This window comes from Lolium rigidum, chromosome 5 (assembly GCF_022539505.1).
Source record: "Lolium rigidum isolate FL_2022 chromosome 5, APGP_CSIRO_Lrig_0.1, whole genome shotgun sequence".
NCBI classification, from domain to species: domain Eukaryota; kingdom Viridiplantae; phylum Streptophyta; class Magnoliopsida; order Poales; family Poaceae; genus Lolium; species Lolium rigidum.
In genome coordinates, this window is record NC_061512.1 from 264,719,521 (window position 1) to 264,744,796 (window position 25,276).

General features: G+C 47.1%; 3 protein-coding genes and 1 non-coding gene across 4 annotated transcripts; 2 read left to right on the forward strand and 2 right to left on the reverse strand.

Moving 5' to 3' along the window:
* Positions 1-3,327: 3,327 nt before the first annotated feature.
* On the reverse strand, positions 3,328-3,400 carry TRNAE-CUC. The gene has a single exon. It is a non-coding gene; the product is annotated as a tRNA-Glu (tRNA).
* Positions 3,401-3,695: 295 nt separating this feature from the next.
* On the forward strand, positions 3,696-7,570 carry LOC124658070 (protein STRUBBELIG-RECEPTOR FAMILY 5-like). The gene is given in 16 exon segments (XM_047196515.1): positions 3,696-3,795; positions 3,900-4,087; positions 4,171-4,236; positions 4,335-4,405; positions 4,526-4,597; positions 4,688-4,759; positions 4,894-4,965; positions 5,064-5,129; positions 5,278-5,343; positions 5,426-5,671; positions 5,721-6,036; positions 6,359-6,624; positions 6,743-6,863; positions 6,960-7,096; positions 7,181-7,337; positions 7,433-7,570. Coding segments are annotated over 16 exon segments (2,154 nt in total).
* Positions 7,571-8,070: 500 nt separating this feature from the next.
* On the reverse strand, positions 8,071-12,168 carry LOC124657599 (TORTIFOLIA1-like protein 2). The gene is made up of 7 exons (XM_047196124.1): positions 11,545-12,168; positions 10,557-10,751; positions 10,376-10,478; positions 9,604-10,241; positions 8,500-9,198; positions 8,228-8,409; positions 8,071-8,128 (listed from the first exon to the last, which is right to left on the reverse strand). The coding sequence occupies exons 1-7, from the start codon at positions 12,166-12,168 to the stop codon at positions 8,071-8,073; spliced, it is 2,499 nt and encodes an 832-aa protein (XP_047052080.1).
* A 4,126-nt stretch (positions 12,169-16,294) lies between these two features.
* Positions 16,295-20,144, forward strand: LOC124657600 (B3 domain-containing protein LOC_Os12g40080-like). Its single transcript, XM_047196125.1, has 8 exons — positions 16,295-16,411; positions 18,063-18,384; positions 18,465-18,655; positions 18,787-19,009; positions 19,154-19,273; positions 19,379-19,614; positions 19,876-19,919; positions 20,012-20,144. The coding sequence occupies exons 1-8, from the start codon at positions 16,295-16,297 to the stop codon at positions 20,142-20,144; spliced, it is 1,386 nt and encodes a 461-aa protein (XP_047052081.1).
* Positions 20,145-25,276: the final 5,132 nt, after the last annotated feature.

A 25,276-nucleotide genomic window follows, 5' to 3' on the forward strand; every position in this document is an offset into this window, starting at 1 on the left:
TCTTTTCAGTAATGTGTAATTAAGAATGTGATGCATGATTATGATTTTGTGAACAGAAAACTGAGATGCATGATGCCATGATTGATACTAGTAGGCTGCGGGAACATTTAGGATTGTTATATTGTGATTTAAATTTGTAAAGAGGCTAAATTTTCAATTTCTCAGAGATTTAAGGAAGAATGGGACATCTCGAGGGAAGAGATCAGGGAATCCAATCATGGTTTCACAAGGAAAACCCGTTTAAGGAAAAATCTTTCTAACCATGGTTTCGTAAAACGGACGAGGCTTGCCTGCGCCCGCAGCGTGCGACCATCCGTGCGCCGCAGGTACGTGGCGTGCATCCAGCATCCCGAGCATCCAGCCATTTTTCCTTGCATGTTGCCAAAAACAAAATCGAAAATACAGGCAATACGAATCCCGTGGTCCCAGGGCCGGCCCTGACCCATAGCCAGCATGGGCGACCGCCTAGGGCCCAGGCCAGCGTGGGGCCCATGATCGCATCTTTCCTTTTACAGTTTTACTACAGGCTGTAGAAAAAAGTTAAACAGGTGACAAGACCAGCGAACGCAAGGACGCTAGAAATCAATCTGACCATCTCGTCGGGAGCAGTTCCACACCTATACGAGCGAGGCAGCGAGCGATTCCCTAAAAACACAACTACACGAGCGATCGACTCAGGTTTGGATTGACTATTTGTTCACCTCCTGGTACGCCTCGCCAGCTGACCCAGCTCCCCTGGTCGACTCGACGCCTCGTTTCCGTTCTCTCCATCGCCTCGCCGATCGGCAGCCGGCCAAGTCCATCGAGAGCAGGACTTCATGCAATCGCACCAACACGCGCCCTGCCTCTGTACAGATATCCTTTGTTTAATCCTTCCTCTAATTTATGATTTAGAGCATATTTTCTCCGTTCTATTTTACTTTACATTAAAACAAATTAGCTAAATTAATATTTATTTATTAGTACTACTTAGATAAGTAAACAATAATTTAAGCTACACTAAACTTTATGACATCCAATAGAGAGAGCATGACCGTTTTATTTTCTGTTTGACTAAAAGTTAGAATGTAGATTAATACAAAATAAAAATAAAAGTAGTATAAAATATAGATTATATCAAAACGAATGGAGGACGTATTATATAACTAATATGTGTACATATATATTAGCTTAAGGGGCGGAAAGTCATTTTTGCTCCTGGCATATTAGATTTTTTTATTTTGCATATTTCAGAAAATTATGAAACAAAATTCTGAAGGTAGCTAATGATATATCTCACTGATGTGCAAAATCTCAATTTCAGTTACTTTTTTATTTTGAGCTACGGAAAAATGAAAAAATCTATTTTTTTAGATATTTGAAATCACTATGCTCATATCAACGTTTTTGTCATTATTTCAAATTCAAAATTTCCAAGTTTGTGAGATAAACGACTGGCTGCATCATGCCTTTTTCAGAATTTGTTGAAACTTATAAATATAATTTCAATTTTGTTTTTGAAGAAATAGATCACTCGGGCTCATATGCACCAAATTTCTATATCCCTTAAGGGGCATTTTTGTTGACATCGCCCTAGGGCCCTGAAAAATATAGAACCAGCCCTGCGTGGTCCTACATCTTCTATCTCTCTTTTGCCGGTCTAATACAGTTGGGCGCGCTGCAGCCACAGGACATGTGGGCTGCTACCTGCTAGCTTCATCAGCACAACAGCTCCGCCCTCAATCTCCATGGTCTGTGAGGAGCTGCAGTCCGCCTCGACAGGTTTGGCAGCAGTAGCTCAACGCGGTCGCCGGCTGTCCCGCTCGTTCAGCTCGCCGCCTCGACAGGTCTGGCAGCAACAGCTCATCGTGGTCGCCGGCCGTCCCGCTCGCCGCCTCGACTGGTTTGGCAGCAGCAGCTCACCTTGGTCACCAGCCGTCCCGCTCGTTCAGCTCGCCGCCTCGACAGGTTTGGCAGCAGCATCTCACCGCGGTTGCCGGCCAGCCCGCTCGTCCAGCTTGCCACGTCCCTGCGCTCGCCGGCTGATACCTTTGTTGCAGCTAGCTAAGTGTAGCTAGTGTGCGTGGCTACAAAAGCTGAGCTGCCAGGCATTCGAGCTAGCTCAACTGGTGCAAGGAAAAATTAGACGAGGCTAATCTACAAAAACTGAGGCATCGTCCTTAACGACATCGCACGCAATGTGCAGGTTCCCTTCCCACTACAGGAATGGCGACGTACGCCGAGGGCCGTGGCATACGCCCACGGCCAAATGTCGGGGCCGTCGGCGTATGACCCGGCACGGCCAGCCAGCGAGTCTCACCCTCGGCGTATCGTTGCCGTCGGCGTAGCGAAGTCTACGCCGAGGGCAGCCCTCGGCATATGTTTGACCCTAGGCGTAGACAGGGCTACGCCGACGGCCACCCTCGGCGTAGACTATTTGCCAAATTTGTTTAATTTTGTAAAAATCATAACTAATTCATATGATATCAGAAAAATGCGTATAAGGTATCAAAATGTTCAGAAAAACATCCTCTATCCGTTTATGTCAAAATCATGCATATTTGAATCATGTATATCATGTTAATATAGTAACAATTCAAACACTTTTTTATATGTCATCGGGTTCCCGTTTTGGCCAGATGCGCTACTCTCTAATCTTCCTCATCCCGGCGACTGCGTGCACAGCCGTCCGGGAGAGCAGGCCTTCGAAACCCCGTCCGTTGAGATCCTGCAGCGGGAGACGGGCGATAAGGTTTTTGGGGATCGTCTCGGCGCGATTGCTCGCTGTTGTTCGTGCTCTTCTTCCCCGGTTCGACTGCTTCATCGACGACTCCGACTACACCATGAGCGACATCAACTATTCCCATGGTGGTGTTGTTGCTGCTGGTGCGACCTTCCCAGTCGCGATGTACGTGTTTTTCCTCTCCTAGCTTGCACTGCTACTTATTCCATGTTCAGATCTGATGCATGTGCTTAGTCTGATGTGCGGTTAAGTGTGTCTGTGCATCTGTAATGTTGCTTTTCGGTAATGAAACTCACACGGAAATTGTCCAATAATCTAACACATTTAGGATGTAGGTAAACTTCTCCATCTCAATAAGAAAAAGTCTTAGCCTTCTGCATTTTGCGCATCGAATTATATAATATCATTTTGTTTTCCTCTCTGCAATCAATTACACACAATATGACACAATATGTTGTCAACTCCTACCTAGCAGTATTTAATTCCAGTGCTCGTATAGATTTCTATTTGTTTTTGGAGCGATGGTCCTATAGTAGAGATTGAAGTAGACAAAAATTCCTAATAAATGTTTGCATCGCCACAAATGCAAAAAAAAAAAAAACAAATTCCGTCGCCGGGACTTGAACCCGGGTCTCTCGGGTGAGAGCCGAGTATCCTAACCACCTAGACTACGACGGAGTTCGTTAATTCGACGTAGGATTCTTTTTTATTTACAGAGCTGGCAAGTCTGCCATGTTGCTGAAACATGGCCGGCTACCAATGAACCTTTGAAACGAGGGGCATCCCGCCATTCTCGCTGCTCAGCCGGTGAGGACATATGCTGCGCCTCTCTCCCGCCTCCCAATTTTAGAAATCCAATCCTCCACCCACCATTAGCCATGAGCGACAGGAGGAGAGGTGCCGTCCTCCTGCATGCTCCCTGAGACAGACGACGACGACGACGACGAAGCCGCGCCTCCCTCGACCAGGCGCCATGGCTCGTCGACGGCCGCCGCCGCCGCCGCTGGCCTGTGTGGCTCTTCTCTTTTTTGTCGCCGCCACGGCCGTGATAGCCAAGACAGACCGGGCTGATGGTGAGTGAGAGATGGGGATTTTGTTTTTCTGATCTACCTGTACACAGTACGAACACGTGAATTCTGAAGATTGTGTGCATTATGTCGTTCTTCTCTTCTTTCAGTTGAGGCGCTCAATGTGCTGTTCACTAGCATGAACAAGCCGTCCAAATTGGATGGCTGGAAGGCGGACGGTGGTGACCCGTGCGACGATGACGACGAGTGGAAGGGGATCGAATGCGACGGCTCGTCCGTCACGGAAATGTAATTGCCTGCCTGATAAAACTGGTTGCTGAAGCCTGAAGATGGGGGAGTTTTTGAACGACCTCTTCTCCTTGCTGTATTTTAACCACAATATATTTGACCCCAGTTTGTTTTGATCATGTTGCATCATAGAGCAGTGACCTTTCGGGGCTCGATTTGACAGGCAGCCTGGGATACCAGCTCTCCGGCCTGAAATCAGTAACTAAATTGTGAGTTGTGTGCCACTGTGGAATTCATTTCCAGCTACCATTTGTCGTAGTTGTGCAACTTAGTTGAATTTTGCTTCTTTTGCGTAGCACAGTGACGTGAGCGACAACAAGCTCAGCGGCGAAATCCCCTACGCTCTTCCACCGAACCTGGTTAAGCTGTAAGTTTTCCTGGTTTTTCTTTCGTGTTTACTGGTAGCATTCTGCTTTGCAGTTTCGAAGTTACTGTTAGCATGGGTAATGGGAAAATCCAATGTATTTTCCTATGTTTTGTGTTGCAGAAATCTTCAAGGGAATGCCTTTACCGGTGGGGTTCCTTACTCGATATCTCAGATGTCTGATCTGGAGACGCTGTAGGAATCTATTCATACCGCTCTTTGTTACCTTTTTCATGATTCTTTTTCTTGAATAGTCACCTAAACTTCCTTTTCAACGGATTGCAGAAATGTCGCTAATAATCACTTAAGCGGGCAGTTGACGGATATGTTTTCCCACCTCCCAAAACTCTCAAAAGTGTAAGTTAAGCATATCAAATTCAGAGTTCCCTGTAGTATCTCTTAACAAGTATACAGTAGTTTTACTAGCAGTTTGTATCTAAACCATAACAATGATTTTATTATGAGAATCTCTATACTATATGTGTCCTCAGGGATCTCTCTTCCAATCGCTTCTCTGGTAACCTGCCACAGAGTTTCCAATACCTTTCAGGCCTCAAGACACTGTAAGGAAACCGAATTGCATGGACTGTACTAACTATATTCCTTGATTGGCTCTTTGGACCTAGAAATGACTAGCGAATCTTTTGAAAAATATATCCAGGAATTTGGAGGGAAATCAATTCAGTGGCCATATTGACATCCTGGCCAAACTCGATCTCGATGATCTGTAAGTATTCCTCAAGTAAACACCGCATCTCACGCTATTAAAAAAAGTACATGTTTGACATAAATAACTGGAAAAAATAGATGAATTCGCTTCACTTATGAAGATTCAGAACTAAGCCAGAATTTTTTTTCCTCCCTTTGTGATCAAGGAATCTGCAGAATAACAAGTTCACTGGGTGGATTCCAAGTAAATTGAAAGACATTGACAGTCTCAAGTAAGTGGAGCTTCCACCTGATATTACTCCTTTTTTGTACTGCCCCTTCATGAGTTATGACAGTTTTAGCTGCATTCTCAAGGACTGACGGGAACCAGTGGTCATCCGGGTCAGCTCCTCCTGGCATGATGAAGGGATCTTCAGCAGGAAGCTCGTCGAGCGGAGGGAGTGACAGCGGGATCAACGGTTTTGCTATCGGAGCACTGGTGATAGCGGTGCTCCTTGTAGCTGTTATTCTCCTGTCGGTGTTAGCGCGGAAAAGATCCTCTCCTGTCTCATCACACTACTACATGGACGAGTCAGGTCTGAACCGACAATTTAATTCCCCGTTGCTGGTAAAGGAAATATATTTTTGTATCATGTTGGTGGTGTTTCAGGTACTGCTACATTTGGACTATGGATGAGGACTTCTGTTTTCCTTTGTCAGGTCGTGCGTCATCAGTCGAGATGCAGTCGCTGGAGAAATCGACGTCGATGGACTGTAAAACACCACCTGCTGTGCCTCGCAAGTCGATGAATGATAATGAGTTTGAGAATAAATTGAATAATTCGAGGCGAATCCTGGATCCAATAAGCATGGTATCATACTCATCATCAGACCTGCAAGCAGCCACTAGCAGCTGGCACAGTAGTAGGCTAATAGGCCAGGGAACGGTCGGTCGTGTTTACAAGGCAAAATATGCCGGTGGACAGGTATGCTCTCAGGACGTCCCTCCAAATAGATAGATAATGAACTATCTCATAACATCATCTAAAGAAATCAACCGTGTCTGAAAATTAGAATTTCATCTACAAGATGATGTCGAGGATGCACATAATAACATATTGCAGCAACATAAAGTTGAATTTCAGCACATTTTTGTGGGTGACTAAGACTTAAGAAAATCTCAGTCAAGTGAGACATAGCAAATCCGTTATTTATATGAAGTAACCTGAAAGAAGAATGGGCATATACCCATAAAGGCATAAACCACAGTTCAGGTAAAATTTATCATCTGCCATGATGAATATTCAGGTGCTGGCTGTCAAGAAGTATGATCCACTGAGCTTCTCGGGGAGCAGCGACTTCATGGAAATCGTCAACGGCATCTCCATGCTGCGTCATCCGAGCATCTGCGAGATTGTGGGTTACTGCTCCGAGCCTGGGCACTACATGATGGTGTATGAATACCAGATGAACGGGTCCCTCTATGAGTTTCTGCACTTATCAGATGACTACAGCAGGCCTCTGACCTGGGACACCCGGGTTCGGATTGCTCTCGGTATAGCTCAGGCTCTGGAGTAAGTTCACAAGTAACATTCAAGCCCAGCATCCATAGTGTGTATTTGCATCAGCATGAAGATAACGACCTGATCGTGAGTTCATAGGGTAAGATGCTACAGTTTCTTTCCTTTTCAGGTACCTGCATGAAACCTGCTCACCTCCAGTCATCCACAAGAACGTAAAATCATCTAATGTCTTGCTCGACGCTGATCTCAACCCTCACCTTGGCGATTGCGGCCTAGCATTCTTTTTCGAGGTTTGTGTAGGGAGAACTCCTACCAAAATCTTTTTGAGACACTGATTTTGATTGCTCATAAAGGCCATGTTTTGACATGGAAAATATTCTCTTTAGGATCCAAATGAGAGCTTGGGGCCAGGGTACAGCGCCCCAGAGTGTGCAAGGCCATCAGGTTACACGATGAAGAGCGACGTGTACAGCTTGGGCGTAGTCATGCTTGAGCTATTAACCGGTCGAAAGTCCTATGATAGGTAAGAATGCCTTCTTCTCGATTGTTTCCTGTAAAATTCCTTCGAGTTAAAATGCTAATCTGCGAGCGGTTGTTCGATGTTCAGCTCAAAGCCAAGAACAGAACAATCCTTGGTCAAGTTTGTGACGCCGAAGCTTCACGACATGGATGCCCTGGGAGAACTGGCGGACCCAGGTTTGCACGGTCTGTACCCGCCCAAATCGCTGTCCCGCTACGCTGATGTCATCGCTCGCTGTGTTCAGGTTCAAACTCTAACTGAAATCCTCAGAAAATGACTAATCCTCACATGAAAAAACCCTGTCTGAAAACTGGTTGGTGGTGGTGGATGCAAACGCAGGCTGACCCAGAGTTCCGGCCGTCCATGTCAGAGGTGTCGCAGGAGCTCACCGGCTGCGTCCAGCGTAGTGACAGCGACAGGAGGATGGGCGGTGGCCTTTATAGCGCCTCACAACGCAGCGACATGTCCGATTGGTGATGCTGAAGGCCATCTGATACTCACTAGAACAGTATGAGGATAAACAAGATTGATTAATCTAGAGAATGTAAAAAGTGAGTGTATGATTGAAACTGTAGTGAGTATGTAACTGCAGTGAATTCTTCATTCCCCATATTTTTCAGCACAAGTCTGATACTTCATTGAAAATCTTTTGGCCAAGCACAACCTAGTAATATCAAAGATCAACAAATACATTGCTGGTGAAACATAAACTCCAAAGCTCGTCGATTATCTTTTGCAAAAGATAAAACTCCACACAAGGCTAAAACAACAACTAGCGCTTTCTTGGTGTTGTTCTAATACACAATAAAACACACATTTTCTTAGCTAATAAACTACTACTAAACTTGCACACAGTAGTCGTAACTAGTATACATCATCACAACAAAAAAAGAAAACAACCTCCCTAAAGCACCACTGCAGGCCCATGTTTGAAGTCTGGACATAGGCTAGGGTTATATCACAGGGGGCGAAATGTTTCACATCGCAGCAGCCATGATGGATTCAGTTCCTCTGGATACCCTAGTTGAGATTTTCCTACAATATCAGAAAATCGATGCATCAGTAAAACAGGAAACAAAAATTATGTGCCAGAAATGGTGGACCACTTGTTAGTCAATGGACAATGTGGGCTACCTGCATGGGACAGCCTCACAAACTTTGGTCAGTTTAAATGTAAGCTGCACGATGGCAATTCTAATGGCTGGTTCTGTGGATCCACTGGATGCTGCTTCCTCCAATGCAGAAAGGAACTCCCTCTGAGCTCTCACAGACACAAAGACTTGGCTTGGCTTGTAAACTGTGCTCAAATCCAGTACCTGAAACAACACGCACAAATCAGTGAAAACACAATTTGAAGTAATTCGGACATGGAGAATGTTGCAAAGTACAGACAGATTGTTGCTTACCTGTTGAATCCAAGGCAGTGCCAATTCAAATAACTTTGTATTGAGGAATTGGCCAGCAATAACCCTTAGAAGGTCACTTGCAGTTTCACGTGATAACTTGTCAAGAACAGGTCCGGTTCTATCCATCAGGTCAATGAGATCATCATAATCACCATAGCTAAGGGCTTCTGCATATGCAGGCTCCATGCCGTCAGCACCATGAAACTCGCCAACCTGATTAGCAGCACACGGTGCATTTTGCAGATCAATCTGACCACACGAACTTGTAAATGGAACCTGAAAGTTCCCCTTAATCCCCGATGCTCGATTCCTCACTGAACATGGAATGTGTCTTTCCTCCAAGCTCCCAGCCCCAGACTTCATAACTCTGTTATGCGTGTGGCCCTTTAGAAATTCAGGTCCCTCTTTTGGGCATGCACTTGTGCCCCTAGATGGTAGATCATGAGCCCACTTCTTTTCATGTTTCAAACGAGGAATTGCTGGTGGCTTAAAGTTAGCATCAACAGATGATCTAGGTGTCAAATTAGAAAGCCTGGGTGAAGAAGAGACTATCTGGTTGTTAAACACCTTGGAACCAGGAAGTCGGTACCGGCTTTCACTCTGGGGTACTGTATACACAGTGTTGTCTACAGCATTCTCCAAATTGTGTACTTTTGAGTTCAGCACTGACATATTCTCCACAGAGTTTGACATGAATTCCTACAAGAAACCGGTGAAAGAAAGTAAGCGCTTGGGAAGGCAATTCATACATTATTTGTGCATAAGTACTTCTATGCATATCCATATGAAGATTCTGCATTTTTTTCTATACATGATTAGATAAGGACAGTAATTATTAATGTTAAGACAAGATTATGGTTTTTATTACCATCATAAATTTCCATTTCTTTAACCGGCAAGCAGCCTGTGCAATACAGCAAGTAGTTGAAACTTGAAAGGGTATAATCTTATCAGGTCACTAAGTCATTCATGTGATGTTAACTTCTGAACTAAATCATTGCCGTGCTTTGCAATCAGATCAAATTAGAAAAATTGTCAAACTAGACAAATAAGGAGAGGAGTTAATTCAACAAGATGATTCACAAATTAGAAAATGGGAACTACCTGCAGAAGATCAAAAAGATTTGCTTGCTTCCTTTCCATTTCTTGTAGTTGCTTCCTAATAAGGGCTAATTCTTTCGTCGCACTCAGACAACAAGTATGTGTACCATGTGATGTGACATCTGTAACACTTGAATCAATGCTCTTACTCTCTCGAACCCTAGGGCACAGCTCAGTAACCTGTGCGGAATCATAGTCTTCAGTGACTTCCAGAGCAGAGGTCACATGCTTTGTCTCACAGCTCCTGCTGGCCACTTCTGATAAAGAGGAGCATTCTTGCTTATCATCCATGGGGTCATAGTCAGACTTGCCATCTTCATCTACGATTTCATAAGCACCTCCTTTTGCATATCTCAACATGCAGTCGTTACCGTATCCCTTCTTCCCAAGATCTGGCTTTGTATTCTGCTTAGGGACTGATATCTCCACATGCCAGTCACTTGACTGCAAACGCTGCTGATTTGAGGCATTGTTTTGGGGTATTTTGTTGACAGACAATGGGGATCTCTTCTTTACTGAAGTGATAGAACTACCACTCATAACAGATGCTGAAGGTGTAGGATCAACTCTTCTAAAAGAAGTCTCTCTTGATTCAGCATCATGTACACTTCTGGCATCATGACGGTCGCTGAAGAAGTTTTCTGCAAGTGAAGACAGAAGATTTGAGTACACATAACAGAAACAAATCTAATTATGTTAATTGAGTTAATGTTCAGAACAACGTATTGCGTCTTCTTTCCTGCACACTACAGTGAGTTATTTAAGGAATATATACCTTTCGTGGATGATCCAGCTTCTGACGGTTCTGGAGTATCAGACCCTGGAATAGCTTTCCACAACTGAATGGCATGGGTAACTGCATCACGCACCGGTTTTACCTATCATACGAAGCACAAATATAAGTGTAGGATATGAAAAAGATGTCACTGCATCAAATTGACAGTGTATGTACCTACCTTGTCAAATTTGCAACGCTCAAGGGAGCGCAGGCAGGAAGTTCTGAAAGAGGCAACCAAATATCCTGAGCTGACAGCGATACTAGAAAGGGCTAGAGAAGCTGCTTTCCTTGTAGTCCAGTCACTACTCTTCAGGGAATCCATAATACTTGTTAGTGCTGATGATAAAGCCTGCTCTGTAGTAGCACCTTCAGCCTACAAAATTGGGACGACAGCAAAATAAGAACATCAAGAAAAATTTAATAGTCAATCTCTTAAGTTACAGCTTGTGACATAAACCTGAAGATGAAGATAAATACTCTACTTCTGGAAAATTATTTTGACAATGTTACTGGATATCCAGCAGAGAAAGACGCAATCATAGAATCATACTGGCAGTGTCAAGCATACTAGGAATGAACAAGCAACAACAACACCTGAATTATAGTACGGCTTAGTATTTTGTGTGACAGTACGCTGAGAATCCATTAAATAACAGGTAATTATACTGCAGGTTACTACTATACAGCAATTAATGATGCATGGTATGACCACTTAATCATTCAACTAGCTAGAACTGTAGACCATAAAAACAGAGTACTTATTCCACTGTATAAGGAAGGTAATCATGTCAAAAGCTAACGGGCAATATCTTACTCAAGTTACAGGTTGAAACATAAAACTGAAGATGAAGATAACACTGTGCTTCTGGAAAATTATTATGAAAATGTGAATTTTAGGAAGGTTTGGTATCTTGTGAGACAATATGCTGAGTACATATACTTATTAGTTATTACAAAGAAACATGATACTATTTTGCAGCAATTAATGATGCATGTTATGACCACTTAACCATTCAATTCAATCATCAAGAACTGCAGATCATGAAAGCAAAGTAATTATCTCACTATATAAGCAATAATCATGTCAAAATACAGTGCTACTACTAGAGAATGAAGAGTCTCTACTGAAATGCCGCTAATTAATGAAAACAGAGCAGGAGAGTGACCTGAACAATGCTTCTGATGAGCTCGATCACCGCAGGCTTGGCCATGAAATGCGGGTTCTTGAGGATCTTGACGACACGGCCAAGCATCTGGGGAAGAACAGGGCCCGGGAAGTAGCTGCTCTCATCAATAACCTTGGCCAGGCACAGCGCCGCCCCGGCCTGCACATACCGATTCTGCTCACCCAGCGACTCAAACAGCGGCCTGACCAGCGCCACCAGCGCCGCCCCACCGTCCCCATACTCCCTGGCGCACACCGAGAGCGTGCCGCAGGTGTCGACGCACGCGTCCCTGACGACCGAGTCGGCGTCCCGGAGCCGCTTCACCACGCTGGCCACCACCTTGGGCATGTGCGGCGCCAGCAGGCTCCCGTGGGACCGCGCCAGCGCGCCGATGGCCCTGACGCACTCCTTGCGCACGGCGCTCTTCTGGTCCGCGTCGGTGTCGGTCACGCAGGAGAGGAACGGGCCGACGGTGTCGAGGGATAGGGTGGCGGCGGCGTTCTGCAGCTCTCCCAGCCCGATCTGGTACGTGTCCCTGTCGCCGATCTTGTTGAGGGCCTGCGCCAGCCTGTGCTTCAGCTCGAACGCCGCCTTGCCCTTGGACGGCGCCGCGTTGGACTTCATCCCCGGGGGTGTGCCGCTGGAGCGGGCGGAGTGTGAGGGGTGGTATCGATCAGTGGTGGGTCGAGGAGCGTGGCAAAGCCATCTTCTTCCCCTGGGGGCTGGAGGCTTCGGCACCCATCACCAGATGTACACCTGCAGAACAATTTGAATTGGGCACAGTGAGATCCCGCATATTTAGCAGCTGGATTCAATTTGCTGACAGCCAGGCATGACAGTCACAGCAACAGTATTCGGACAATGTACTGCAGTGGCAACGAAACAGATTTGAAACTACTAACAGAACATAGCCCGGTGACATGTGTAGGAGCAAGTAGAAGACGGGTAATTGCAGTAGAAATCGCCGCGGTCCTGCACTAGTATTCAGAAACGCACGGGAACAGAAAGGAACTGGTAATTCGAACCCAACCAAACAGCGCGCACTGATCTGTCTCTCCCTCTCTCCGATTTGAGCTGAACAGAGGAGAAGCGGTTGTGCATCGTGCATCCGGGATCCATGTCAACGAATCCCCCAACCGAAAACTGGTAGAAGCTCCAGCCGCATCTGCGCTAGCGGAACACTCGTAAAGCAGCTTAACCCTCCCTCATTTAGAAGAACTGTAGAGACCAGATCGGCAAAAAAAAAATAACCTCCCAAAATTCGAAACGAACCCGCGTGCGCGCGGTCTCCCTGCTACCGGCGAGGGTAGACCGAACCGAATCGAGCGGACAGATTCGAAGCCCGCCCCTCCCGGCGCTGGCTGGCTTCGCTCCCGGCGGCGCCACGGGTTCTCTCGCGCATTAGAGCAAACAGGCAAGCTGCACGGGAGCAGCGGCGGGAGCAGGCCGGCGAGGAAGGTAGCAGAGCACTTACGGCGTGAGCAGCGGCGGCGGCCCCCCGTCCGTATCCTCCTTCTCCTCCGCCCTTCCGCGACGCCTGCCCGGAGAGTGGAGAGAAGCCTCCCTTCCCTTGCCTTGCTTGTGCGGGAGGAGAGAGACGGGCTGGTCCTATACTACTACTAGCAGCAGCAGCAGCAGCGGTAGCGGAGCGAGGATTTGAATTCGAAACCTGGCAACCGGAGCAGTGAAAAATGGGAGATTCTTCACCTTTACTTTTACCCTGTCTCCTTTTCGTGGGGTAGGAGGGCGCCAACTCCTAGGCGGCGGTCAGCGCGCGGGGACGGCTGCCTGGCTGGGCCACACGTCATTGAGCTGGGGGCGCGGCGAGCCGGTGCGGCACCGGGCGCGTGCCAGGATTTCGAATTCGGCCGGAACGACGTGCGGCGGTTTCAGACAAGAGAGGTGGGGCCTGCGGCTGCGTGGATAGAGGGCCCACAGGCAGGACGCACAACTTGGGAGACAAACGCCTAGTACCGACTAAACCACTACTTGGAGCTATCTCCATTTGGTCCCCCAAAACTTCACAAGAGCATCTTCACTCGCCTCCTCCAAACCGTCCTTAAAGATTTTGGGGTACGCTGAACAAAAAAATGTTTTCTCTACAGCCGATTTTTGTCCAGCGCGGAGCGATACGATGTTCGGCGCCTCGAGCCCATCCCCGCCCCACAGGGGACGCTCCGGGCACAAGGAAAAGCGAGGCGGGGAGTGACAGGACCGACGCGTCAGCGGCACATTCAAGTTTGGACCTAACCGTCGCCTACCTCGCGACGGAAGCTATTCGCGCAGCTGAGGAGAACGCGGCGTGGAAGGAGGAGGCGCTGGCGGACACCATTGCCACGACGGAGGAGATGACCTAGCGGTGGTGTGATGCTGCTCAAGGCGGCACATAGCTCGTTCTCGACCCGGTACCGCATATTAACGATTATTATCGGATTTTGAGTCGGATAGGGTATCCCTTCGTTTGACCTCTAGCTTTGTTTGCCATCTTCCGTCAGGCCTTCCTTTTTTTTTTCTTCCTTCGTCCATCATCACTAGCATCATCCAATACAATTTTAGCCCCATTGCGAGGAGGAGGAGCCTCTTGGTCCCTCAACTTCCACTTTTCACTATTCTCTAAGATTTTCCAACAATATATGATGCAATGTGAAAAACTAGTTCTCGCTTGTTTTCATATCTTTGTATCTTTGTTGTGCAATACGATCCTAGAAGAAACATTGCAAAGAGATAAAGATTTAACATTGCAAAGACATAGAGACTAACATTTCCAAGAGAAAGAAAACAAATTGGGGAGAAATGAATCACAAAGTCATCAATTGTTGAACCACTTGGAGGATTGTTCTTCACTTGCTCCAAGCAAGCAGCCCACCGGGAGCAACATTTCTTGATTCTGTCGTAGTGGCCTTGAAGAGATCGCATCATGTGGTTTGCTCCTTCATTTGTCTTTGGCCTCAACCGATGAAACTTATGCTCAATTCGTTGCCAATACTTCTTCCCAAATTGATTGATGCCGGTCAACGCATCGAGAGAAATGGCCTCCCACGCATTGATAACAGCGATGTCCCCCTTCTCTTTGTAATTTTCCGAGCGTTTGGATGCTACGGCTTTGACGCCGGCGGCAACGACATCTTCGAAGGACTCCTCAAGTTCGTTTGGTTGATACCCATCGTCAAACGGGGACAATGGAGACGTCTTGACATCAACGACGATGGATCTATCATATTCACGAACGCATCGGAAGCACCACGCGAACTACAGAAGCAAAACAAGGGCGGTTTTAATGAAAATCACGTGGCTAAACTTCGAGGGTGGGAGAAATTGCTTACCTAGATCCCCAGGCGCGTCCGGCGTCGTCGAGGAGGGCAGCATCGCCATGGGGAGGTAGACGAATCACGTGGCGGAGGATGGCCACGGGCGATGGTTGCCTTCCGCTTTGCCGCGACAATGGGGCCTCCTGGCTTTGATTTCTGCCACTCGCTTGACCAGTAGCGTGGACGAGGCATCGTTAGGCACTCCCGACGCAACAGGCAGGCTCTGCCACTTCTGCTTCACCGCAGTAGCCGCTGCAACGGGGGCATCCACGACGGCGGGCGCGACGGTGCCGGGGGAACGAAAGGCTGAAGCAATTGGTGCTGCGCGACATTTTTAGTGGGCGGCGGAGGTTCGTCGGAGTTCATCCCAGCCGGTTGCGGCCGCGGGGACAGGTAAAATGGGCGGCGCATGCAGATCGCCGCCGGCAGCACGTGTGCGGCAAAAAGGGGGCTGAAATATCCGCACACCAACCCTATCAACGCGATGCAGAGAACTGAACGCGTGGCCCAAAATCCGCGTGAATGTGCCAGACGAGATATGTGTAAGAGATATAGATGCAAGGATACCCTCTACCTCTTTTAATTTAAAAAAAGTAAACTAACTTTAACATCATCAGAGCTGTTCATTTTTTCCACTAAATTGGGTAGAGTAGTAAGCCAGTTCCATCTATACCTGGGCATTGTTCTGGGCGAGCCGGGCCGGGCTTCGGGCTAGGCCTAACAAAGCCCAACGCAAAAAACCCAGGCCTAGGCTCAGCCCGGCCCAACCGTTAGGCTTGAAATTTTGGCCCAAGCGTGGTCCATCACATCAAATACCCATTGAGCCTCAGGTCTCGGGCTGAGCGTCTTCCTTATTTGCTGCATTTCTCAAGCCTGACCCGACCATCGGGCCTGAATCTTCGGCCCAGGCCTAGCCTACAGGCACGCTCGGACTGGCCCAAGCCCGGGAATTTTGGGTCGGGTTTTTCATGGCCAGGTATTCCATCTCTAGCTGGAGAAGGTCTGCGCCTGTGTACCTGCCTCCCACTATCCCACATGGTGAGTAAAAAAATTGATGTGGAGGAGCTGCTAACATTTCCTCGTCTGGCATGGGAGCCTAGTAACTTTACCCACCACCTTGCCCAAAACCATCAAAGAAACCACGTTTGGTTCACAGGCTCTCTCTCCCCTTGCACTCCCCACTCCTCTCCACGGCGACGCAGGCCGCCGCGCATCCTGTACTGAGGCGGCGGCGATCGATGAACGGCTCTAACCTAGGTAACCGCGACCTAAATCGTTCTCGATTCCCGGGCAAGGGTTCACCTCGGTCACTTCGCTCCCATGGACGGGGAGAAATACCGTCTCCTTTTCTTGATTTCTGACCGTTGCTTGTGGTCTGGTCGCCGACACAATCATCAGGCCACGGCGGCGGCGGCTGCGGCGGCGGCGGAGGAGGTTGCGAGATGGACAACGACGGCGGTTGCGAGGTTTGCGCCATGTGGAGGGACCTAGCTAACTTCAAGAACGATGGCGTGAAGCGGTTCCTCATGGTGGCCTCCGATGGTTTCAGAGACAGCCTGGTGAGAGCTAGCTCCCTTTCCGCCCGCATTCATTCAGCTGCTTCCGGTGCTGCTCCTGGAAAATGCTCCAGAGACAGCGAGGGAATCTGCTTCAGACCACCCCCTTCTTGATTAAAGGGCTGCGATTTGGGGTTTTTTTCTTCCCATAATAATTTCATTCTTAACTATGTGCGAAATTTCCCCTGTTTTCAGATTGTTAATTCCCCTGTTTTCCTTTAATAACTGTACCAAAAGATGAGGCTCGAGACTGAAAACTCCTAGACGATAACCTTCCCTGTCTGAAAACTAGGAGACACTTTTATCCTCTTAGAGAAAAATACACCTTTTTGGTCTGAAGAAACAAAATTTGTCCATTTCGTCCACAATGCGGGCGGCAATGAGCTACCTTATATATAGCACTACACCCAGTCACCTTATAAATAGCACTACTCCTTGTCAAAATTCGTTCTGGACTAAGGTTTTCCAACAGCAGGCATGAGAAAGACAAAAAAAAAAAAGATTGTATCTTGTTAGATGGCATATATATAGATGATAGAATTGTTTCAGGGTATTTTCCTTTTCAGATTATATGAAATGGTACCAGGAAAATACTCTGTACATGCATGACATACTATTTACTAATATTGCAAGCAGCATTAGTAATGAAAAGCCGTGTGCATCGTTTGATGCAGATGCTGGGGCTTCCCCCGTTCCGAAAAAAATTGCAAGCATGATTGCAAGTGAAGCTCTTGTGGAGATGATTAGTGCACTGCTGGTGTGCTACCACGAGATTGCTATTTATTAATATTCATACACGATTGTCGGAGGAAAAATGTTTGTGAAGCTCTTATGGAGATAATTAGTGGACCGCTAGTTGCGCGATGCAGTGCTTATATTTGAGAAAGAATGGGTAGTTGGCGTGTAGATAATAGTATCGTTTCAGGATATTATTCTGGGAATGAATTAGTTCAGAACATAAAAGGAGGTGATAAATTTGGTGGCATACTAGTACCATGAATGCACTATTACTTTCCACCGAGTGGTATCTGTCATTTAAGGCTAAAATTGCCAGGTTAAGCACATAATTTGCGTTCTGAAGGTTTTGGCATGATCAAAATTTCACTAGAAATAAGAGAGCAAGAGATGTTGCTTTTGATGATACGAGAGCAAGTTGTTAGCCCTTCTTATTTAAAAGGCTGTGCTTAGTTTTTTATTACAGTATCTGGTTCATTCATAGCTATGTTATGCGATACAGTACTTATATTTGCCTAGGGTAGTTGGCATATAGATAAGAGCTGTATAGATTCGTTTCATGATATTTTTCTGTGAAAGGATTGCTTCACAACATACAAATGGGTACAGGAAAACACTTTGTTGGAGGGAAAGTTAATGCGTATGAAACTTTGTACGGAGATAATGAGTGCACTGCTTGTGTAATGCCAAGTGTGTGCTACTAATGTTCGCCAAAAATGATAATTTGGTAACTCGTGTCATTTAAGTCCGAAATTCCCCTGTTCAGGCCATAATATCGTATGACTTTTGTTCGTTTGTTTTCCACGTCCTTTGGTACTCATGCAATCTGAATTGTGTCTGCATTTCCTGCAAATAGCACTAGAAGCGGTGAAACTCATGACTCTAACCAATGTGTATCTTCTTCCTTGACCTTCAATAGCGCATACATCAGGAGATTGGAAGCCACCTGAGGACTATGATCTCTCCTTCTAAGCCTGTCACACTAGAAGCTCCCAATGGCCATGTATACCCTGTTGAAGTTATAGAGGAGCTTGGCGATATAGTACTTAGGTCTGGATGGAACGAGTTTGTGAATGCAAACCACATAGAAGAAGATGACTATATTCTGTTTGTGTCCCTTGTGAACTCAATCTTTAAGGTTCATATTTTCGATTCATCCGGTCATGAGAAGTCTTCATGCTCTCAACCACCCTTTGGCGTATTTGGAGCTGTTCCTCCTTGTGATCATCATGTGCTGAATGGTAAAGTGAATCACAACTTGAAGTCTAATTAATGCTTTGATATGATTTTGTGATTATTGTACAATGTACTTGATTTGCAGAACAAGCGGTGCCTGATCCTGGACATGTTCAGATGTCAAGTGACATTAGCTACACTACGTTACCTGGGTGCCGTCTCACAAAAGCACAAGACAAGAAAGTACTAGAAATAGCTGATACCATGGAGTCTGAAATTCCTCTGCACGTGGCAGCCATGGACAAACAAAATATCCACTCGAAGGACTCCTTTGTTGTAAGTTACATCCTTTCTCAGATAATTTCTTGCTTATATATATTTGTTACTCCAATACATATGGCATATTCTTGCTGGTCAATGCTCCATCCTTTTAATCTTGCCTCTTTTTCTTTATTCTGATCCTGCAGTACATACCGTTGCTACTTGTGCTGAACCATTTCAAGGATGAAATAAGTAAACCTACTATTCAACTTGAAGCACCTGACAACCACATATACAGTGTTGGAGCAAGGAAGCAGAGTGATGATCTAGTAGTCCTAGATTCTGCGTGGGATAGTTTTGTAGCTTCTCAGTACATACAAGAGAAGGACCTCCTTATTTTCAGAAGCACAAAGAAAAAACCACCTCGAAGTTTTCATCATTGACCCAAGCGGTCTGTGAGAAAACCCCTTCAAATATTGTCACTGGAAATTCTTCTAGTACCCAAGAAATGAGTGGAGATTCTCTTCAGATTGTTGATCCCCCCTCATGCAATTTTTGAATTGAGCAGTTCAGATGATGATGACATCATGAGAGAAGGCACGAGAGAATCTTGCAGGGTGCAAAAGCGGGTGACACGTAGTTCTGCGAAAGCTCGGGAGATGGCTTCAACGTCCTCCCCTGCTACTAAATCAGGTCATCCTATTCTTGTTGCCTGTGTTTTTATTTTGTTATACCATATTTTAATTAAAATTCTGATCATTTCATGCTCAGCCTAAGAGAATATGGTAGGGTTTTCAGGATACGAAGCTCGCAAGACGCATGATGGAGCACCTGTGAAGCTTGGAGTCGGTTCAGAACCTCCTTCCAACAATCTTGGGGGTACTTACATTTTAGGCATGAAAGCAAGTCTATCTTTGCAGATGGAGAAGAATGTTGAGGAGAAAGTTCAAGCAATTGGATCTGAACTCCCTATCTTTGTGAAAGTAATGGGTATTATCAATATTGATGGCATTGGCAGCAGCACATGCGAAATGGTGAGTCTATACACTCGCTTATCTACATCTGTAAATATGGATGCGGTTCTATGCCCGTTATTTGTAGTTTATTGCTGATTTTGTTAATGAAACCTTGCGACCCCTTGCCGGTATTATATTGTGGAATTTGCACACACACACACACACACACACACACACAACACACAGCTAGAAGTATGCAAACCGTTTCCGCTGAATTAATCATCAAGCTGAATTTCAAGAACTGGTCAATCATCCTGACACATGTGCATTTGTGGATAGTCTTTCTGTGCGGAATATGCTTCGGCATATCTCCCGGACAAAAAGCATACTCTCTCCTTCAGATGGAGGGCAAAACGACGCTGTGGGAGACTATGCTCGATATTCGAAGTACTGACAAATTGAGGCGGATTTCCAGAGGCTGGAAGCAATTCTCGAGGGAGAACGCCCTGGAGTTGGGAGACGTCTGCCTGTTCAAGCTGGAAGACACGGACACTAGTATTCTCAAGATGACTGCCTATGTAATTCGCAAGTCGCTGACGGAGCTGTAGCTGTCGAGCACTTGGTGCTCTCTCTATCTAGCACTACACATGACTATGAGAAGAGAACGCTAACTGGTGAACAATTTATGTCTGCTAAACAACTTCCTTTCCTTTTGTAGTGCTGTATAATCCGGGAGAATACTGAGCACTATTGTAGTACCTCTTGCCTGTTTAATTCTTCTCCCATGCTTGCCATTGGTTATTTGTTGTTGGGACTTGGTACAACATTTATTTGATTGCTGGTTGGGATGCCTCCAGATGATAAAGTTGTCTCCAAGGAGACATGCATGCTGTATGTGCGCGCCTGCCTCCTCGTCTAACACGGCAGCCGCCGGCTCCTCCTTCGTCTCCCCAGGATGATGACGTCGACGCACTGGCCTACTATAACGAGGGGGCCAAAGGCGACTCAGACGACTTTGTCATTTCTCCACGATTGGTCGGCGGCCATGGCGGAGGGCCGGAAGTTTAACTTGCGGTGGACCGACCGGGGCAGGCTGCCAACTAGCCGTGGCAAATACTGGATTTCATCATGCTCGACAACAACGACGAGGAGTAGGCTCGGGTAGCAGGCGGTACAAACGCCTTTTAGTATTATTATTTTTTATTTTCCTTTATTCACTATGTAAAATATGTTTATGTTGAAAGGATGCAAAACCTTTTTTTTTGCGTCGTGCCATTGGGGACACCTCTGCTGCAAACGGATGTGCGCGGTCACTTTCAGCGTCTGATTTCCGTCGTCCTATTAGTCCTATTAGAGATACCCTAATGAACAAGTTGCCCCGGAATATCCACAGAGATGCATATCCAGTTTGTGCTTCTGCGCTTCATGGGAAAATAATCTCCACGAAACTAGGCTGGTCCTCGCATGTCTTTTTTTTTTTGAGGGAACAGAGAGATTTCATTCATCATCATCAACAAAGTTTACAGACTCTTCAGCAACAACATTATCAATTTCTAGCGGGACAGACCCCAACCAGAAATTGTTTTGGTCGTAATACCTAGCTAGGCTAGCTAAGGTATGTGCTGCCCCGTTACTCTCTCTTCCTATCTTTCTCACCTCGAAATTTCTACATTCATCAGCGTACAAGTTTATCTCCTCAAATATACTCCACAACCTGGAGAGCCCTTGGTCCTTTTTCCTAATTGCATTCACCACTCGGATGTTGTCAGACTCGAGAATGACCGAGTAATTACATCTGTTGTGCACACACTTCAAGCCCTCTAAGCACGCCCAGGCTTCCGCTTCAAAAACGTCACGACATTCTTTTGTTCTGCAGCAAGCCCACAACACTTTGCCTCTATAGTCACGAGCTAGACAACCAGCAGCTCCATCACTAGTTTCTTTGACAAAGGAAGCGTCGACATTAATTTTGATCCACTCCTTTGAAGGAGCAGTCCAGTCCCTGTTCTTCTTTTCCACTTCCTTTCTATCTTCCAATGAGTGAGGTGCAGCCATAGAGCTCCCAGCTTGTAAAACTGATTGTTTACCTTTCTCATTTGTTGTAAAACTACAGTTATAACCCAACTCGCTAACATACCTTTTAAGAAAGCTTACTGACTGGTCAATTTTAGCATCACCTTTTCCATGTACCACATCATTCCTCAAATGCCAGGACCTCCATAGCACTAGAAGGACAAGCCCTCTTTTCTCCTTCGCAATATTGGAAAGGAGAAGGGGGAGCCAATTAGGTCCCGTGAATCTGAACATATATTCAGATGGTAGGTCCCAAAAATTTCTCATTTCACTTCTAAGCGCTCTTGCTTTTGTGCAAGAAACAGTGGCATGGTAACTAGTTTCTTGTTCCATTCCACACAACGAGCAGGTACTGTCTAGCTCTAGTGTCTTTCTGAATTTATTCATCCTTGTTGGAAGATTATCTTTAGCCAACCTCCAACCGAACACTCTGACTTTGTTTGGAGCTGGGGCTGTCCAAATGTTTCCCCAAATTTTCCTATCAGAATCTTTTGATGTGCTTGAACTCGGCATGTTCTGATTGTTGTTTGCTATGTTATAAGCCAATTTGTAAGCACTTCTAACTGTGAAGATCCCATTGCTTTCATAGTGCCATGCCAAGAAATCCTTCTTGTTTTTTGTAGGGGCATTTAGTGTTAGTATCATCTTTGCATCATTTGAGTGGAAAATCCTTTTAATCAGCTCTTCGTTCCATTCATCTGATCCTTCACGAGTTAGCTGAACCACTCTTCTGTACCTTGTCTTAGTTTTTCCTTGCACTGGCTTGAGAAAGTAGTTCCTAGGTAGCCAATTGTCCCTCCAAATTCTAATGTTTTCCCCATCTCCTACTCTCCATATTATTCCCTCTTTTAGCAGCAGAAGCCCATGTTCGATTCCTCTCCAAACTGGTGAAGCCTCTTTTCTGAAAACAGTGTCAACAAGATTTCCCCTAGGATAGTAGATAGATTTCATCAAGATGTCTGATTCGGAAAATAATCTCCACGAAACTAGTGTCACATTACTCTAGTTAATTGATTCATTAGGATCAGACAACCAGTTACAAGTGGCCTGGCTCTCTTCTCGAGGACCCTTGGGGCCTTGGGGGGCTGGCTTCCGGAGCTTCAGGAAAAACATAGAAGTATAAGAGCGAGCGTTAAACCAGAACTTGGGTCTCGGAAGTAGATGCTTACCCGGAAGGCTTGAAGAAATGCTGGATGGCAGGCTGCCCCTTGTTGCTGGTATTAATCAGCGAGAGGCGCTTCTTTTCCGCCTCCAATTTCCGGGTAGCCGCAATGCTGAGCACTTCGCGGGCGCGTTTCGCATGGGGGCTGGAAGGAGCTAGCTTCTTCCTCTTAGCGGGGCGGGAAGCCTCGGGAGCTTCCACCTCCGATGCGGCTTTCGGATCCGCGTTACCGGTGGATGGGACTCGGAGGAGAGTTCCGAGTTCATTTTCCTCAAGCGCCTCGAGCTAATGCAAAATTAAACACCTAGATAAAAAAGTTTGAAGAAAAACAATAAACCAAAGTCAAGACGACGTACCGCGGTTCCGGATCCATCCGTGTGGATGTCTTTATTGCATACGTGAACATGGAGTTCACGCGGGACCTTGATGAGGACCCGGATCCTCTTGTCGATGGCGTCGGCGGAGAGATTGTCTTTGGTGGCGCGCATTGGATCATCGCGCCCTGTGTATTCAAACATCAGGCGGTCCCTTTGTTGGAGCGGCTGGATCCGCTTAGTAAACCAGGAAAGGGTTAAGTCCTTCCCCGTCAGCCCCTCCTCCGTGAGCTTGCAGATCCGCCTGACGCCGCGGGTCAGTTGAGGCGAGTCGGAGAAGTGGGGGCAGTGCGTCCATGACGGAAGCTCGGTGGCGGGGCAGTTCTTAAAAGGCGGAAGTTTCTTTTCACTCGCGGGGTCGGAGACGTCCTTCAGATAGAAGAAACCCCCGGACCAGTACCTCGCGGATTCGTGGCGGTCGGTGGGGGGGGGGGGGTAGACGCGGCCCGGGCGGATCATAAAGGTGATGGATCCGCATGTAGCGAGTTCGGCGGATTGCCGGATCCTCTCCTTCTTGACAGAGAAAAAGTATTGGAACGAGAGATCTCGGGGTTACCCGGAGATGGCCTTCGCGAGGGTGACGTGGTTGCTTATGGCAAGCACGCTGTTTGGAGATATGTTGTGGGGTTGGAGTCCATACGTCTTCAGAATCTCCAGGAAGAAGTCCGAAGGCGGAAATGAAAATCCGCGCTCCACCAGCGCCTTCGTCAGCACCATCTCGTCGTCCCTCGGAGCCGGAGCTAGTTCATTTGGAACTGACCTCCAGCTTCCGGGTTGCAGGAAGCCCTCCGCCTCGAGGTTCTTCAGCTCCATCTCGGTGGTGGTACAGGGCCACCATTTTCCTTTGGCTTCAGAATCTCGCTTCCGAGCTTTCGACTTCTTTGTGACCTCTTCCGCTTGGCGCTCCGTTTGACCCGCCCCGGAGGCTTTCTCCGGGTGAGCAGAGGTCCCCTCAGCCTCCTTGCCGGAATCCTTTGAAGGATCCAGCCTGACCGGAACGAAGGGAGGAGGGGCGGAGGAGATTGGGGTCGCCATGATTGGTTCCGAGGTCGGAGGCGGAGTCGTTGAAGACATCTGAAGAAAAAGGGTTTGGCGGAAACTTTCTTTAGTCGGATCCCACATCGTCTTCCCCAAGTTCACCCCTACCAACTACGGCGCGAAAGTGAAGCTCGAAGACTTACCGTAATGACGTATGCGGTGGTCGGAGCTGCCGGCGACGAGCTTTCCGCGCGGTGGCTCGCCGGAGTTAAGAACACGAAGAACACTGCGGTGGTGGGCTCGCTCCGGTGATGCTCCGGCGACTACTCCGGCAGGTTCCGGCACGGCGGAGGAAGAGCTCACGGGCGGCGCTCGGCAGAGAGGTGAGAAGGGGGTGAATGAGGGTAAGGGCCTCGACGGCGGATATTTATAGGCTGAAGGGATAAGATTCGTGCTCCGCATCCTGTGGTCGGAACGCAAACGTCGCACCGTTGGATGCGTGACACGTGTCCCAAACCCTAAACGGTAAAAATGGCTAGAGATAAGTTACCGCAGAAATCGCGCGAAAATGGCGCCAGAATTGGCGGAACCGTTTGAGTCTTTTAAGATTCCGGGTGATTGCGTGAGGATAAGTTAGTTCTCATTCGCGAGCAGGGAGTAACCCGGAAATGTTCTTTGGAATGTCGATGGATGAAGTCCCGCAGGATGGGAGCATTTTCCGACTAATAGTTGGGGAAAGAAGAAAATGCGAAGTTGGAGCTCTTCAAGTTTCTCCGCGTTACCAACGTTTGCCGGAGATCGTGATGAACCAAAGCAAGGCGGAAACCGGCAGTGAAACTCGGAGAACTCCGGGGGCTACTCGTTGTGGGTATACTTCATGGGTGTACCATCGACAGGTGCCTAGATCCAGGCAAGCCCGGGTGGCCCACAGACGGTGATGAGGCATGTGGCCCATCGGGCGGCCCAGATTCTGTCGTTGATCATGAAGGAAGAAGTCCGGCCCGGGATCGATAAGCCGGATCCGTACCGACATTAGGAGTAACCCGGATCCATGGAGGCCCATGAGGAACCCGGATCCATTACGACGTATATGGAAGGCGGATCCGTGACGTGCACGGCAAGATATTGTACCGTAGTTAGGCTATCTGTAATC

What these genes read in the sequence shown, in the direction of transcription:
- LOC124657599 (XM_047196124.1), bottom strand. Translation starts at nt 12,168, where the DNA reads ATGAAGTCCAACGCGGCGCCGTCCAAGGGCAAGGCGGCGTTCGAGCTG. An exon ending in TCATCAGAAGCATTGTTCAG is followed by an intron (nt 10,752 to 11,544) that starts GTCACTCTCCTG and finishes CCAATTTTGTAG; the next exon opens with GCTGAAGGTGCTACTACAGA. An exon ending in ATCTTTTTGATCTTCTGCAG is followed by an intron (nt 9,199 to 9,603) that starts GTAGTTCCCATT and finishes GGTTTCTTGTAG; the next exon opens with GAATTCATGTCAAACTCTGT.
- LOC124657600 (XM_047196125.1), top strand. Translation starts at nt 16,295, where the DNA reads ATGGACAACGACGGCGGTTGCGAGGTTTGCGCCATGTGGAGGGACCTA. An exon ending in ACTCGAAGGACTCCTTTGTT is followed by an intron (nt 18,656 to 18,786) that starts GTAAGTTACATC and finishes CTGATCCTGCAG; the next exon opens with TACATACCGTTGCTACTTGT. An exon ending in GCAGCAGCACATGCGAAATG is followed by an intron (nt 19,615 to 19,875) that starts GTGAGTCTATAC and finishes ATTTGTGGATAG; the next exon opens with TCTTTCTGTGCGGAATATGC.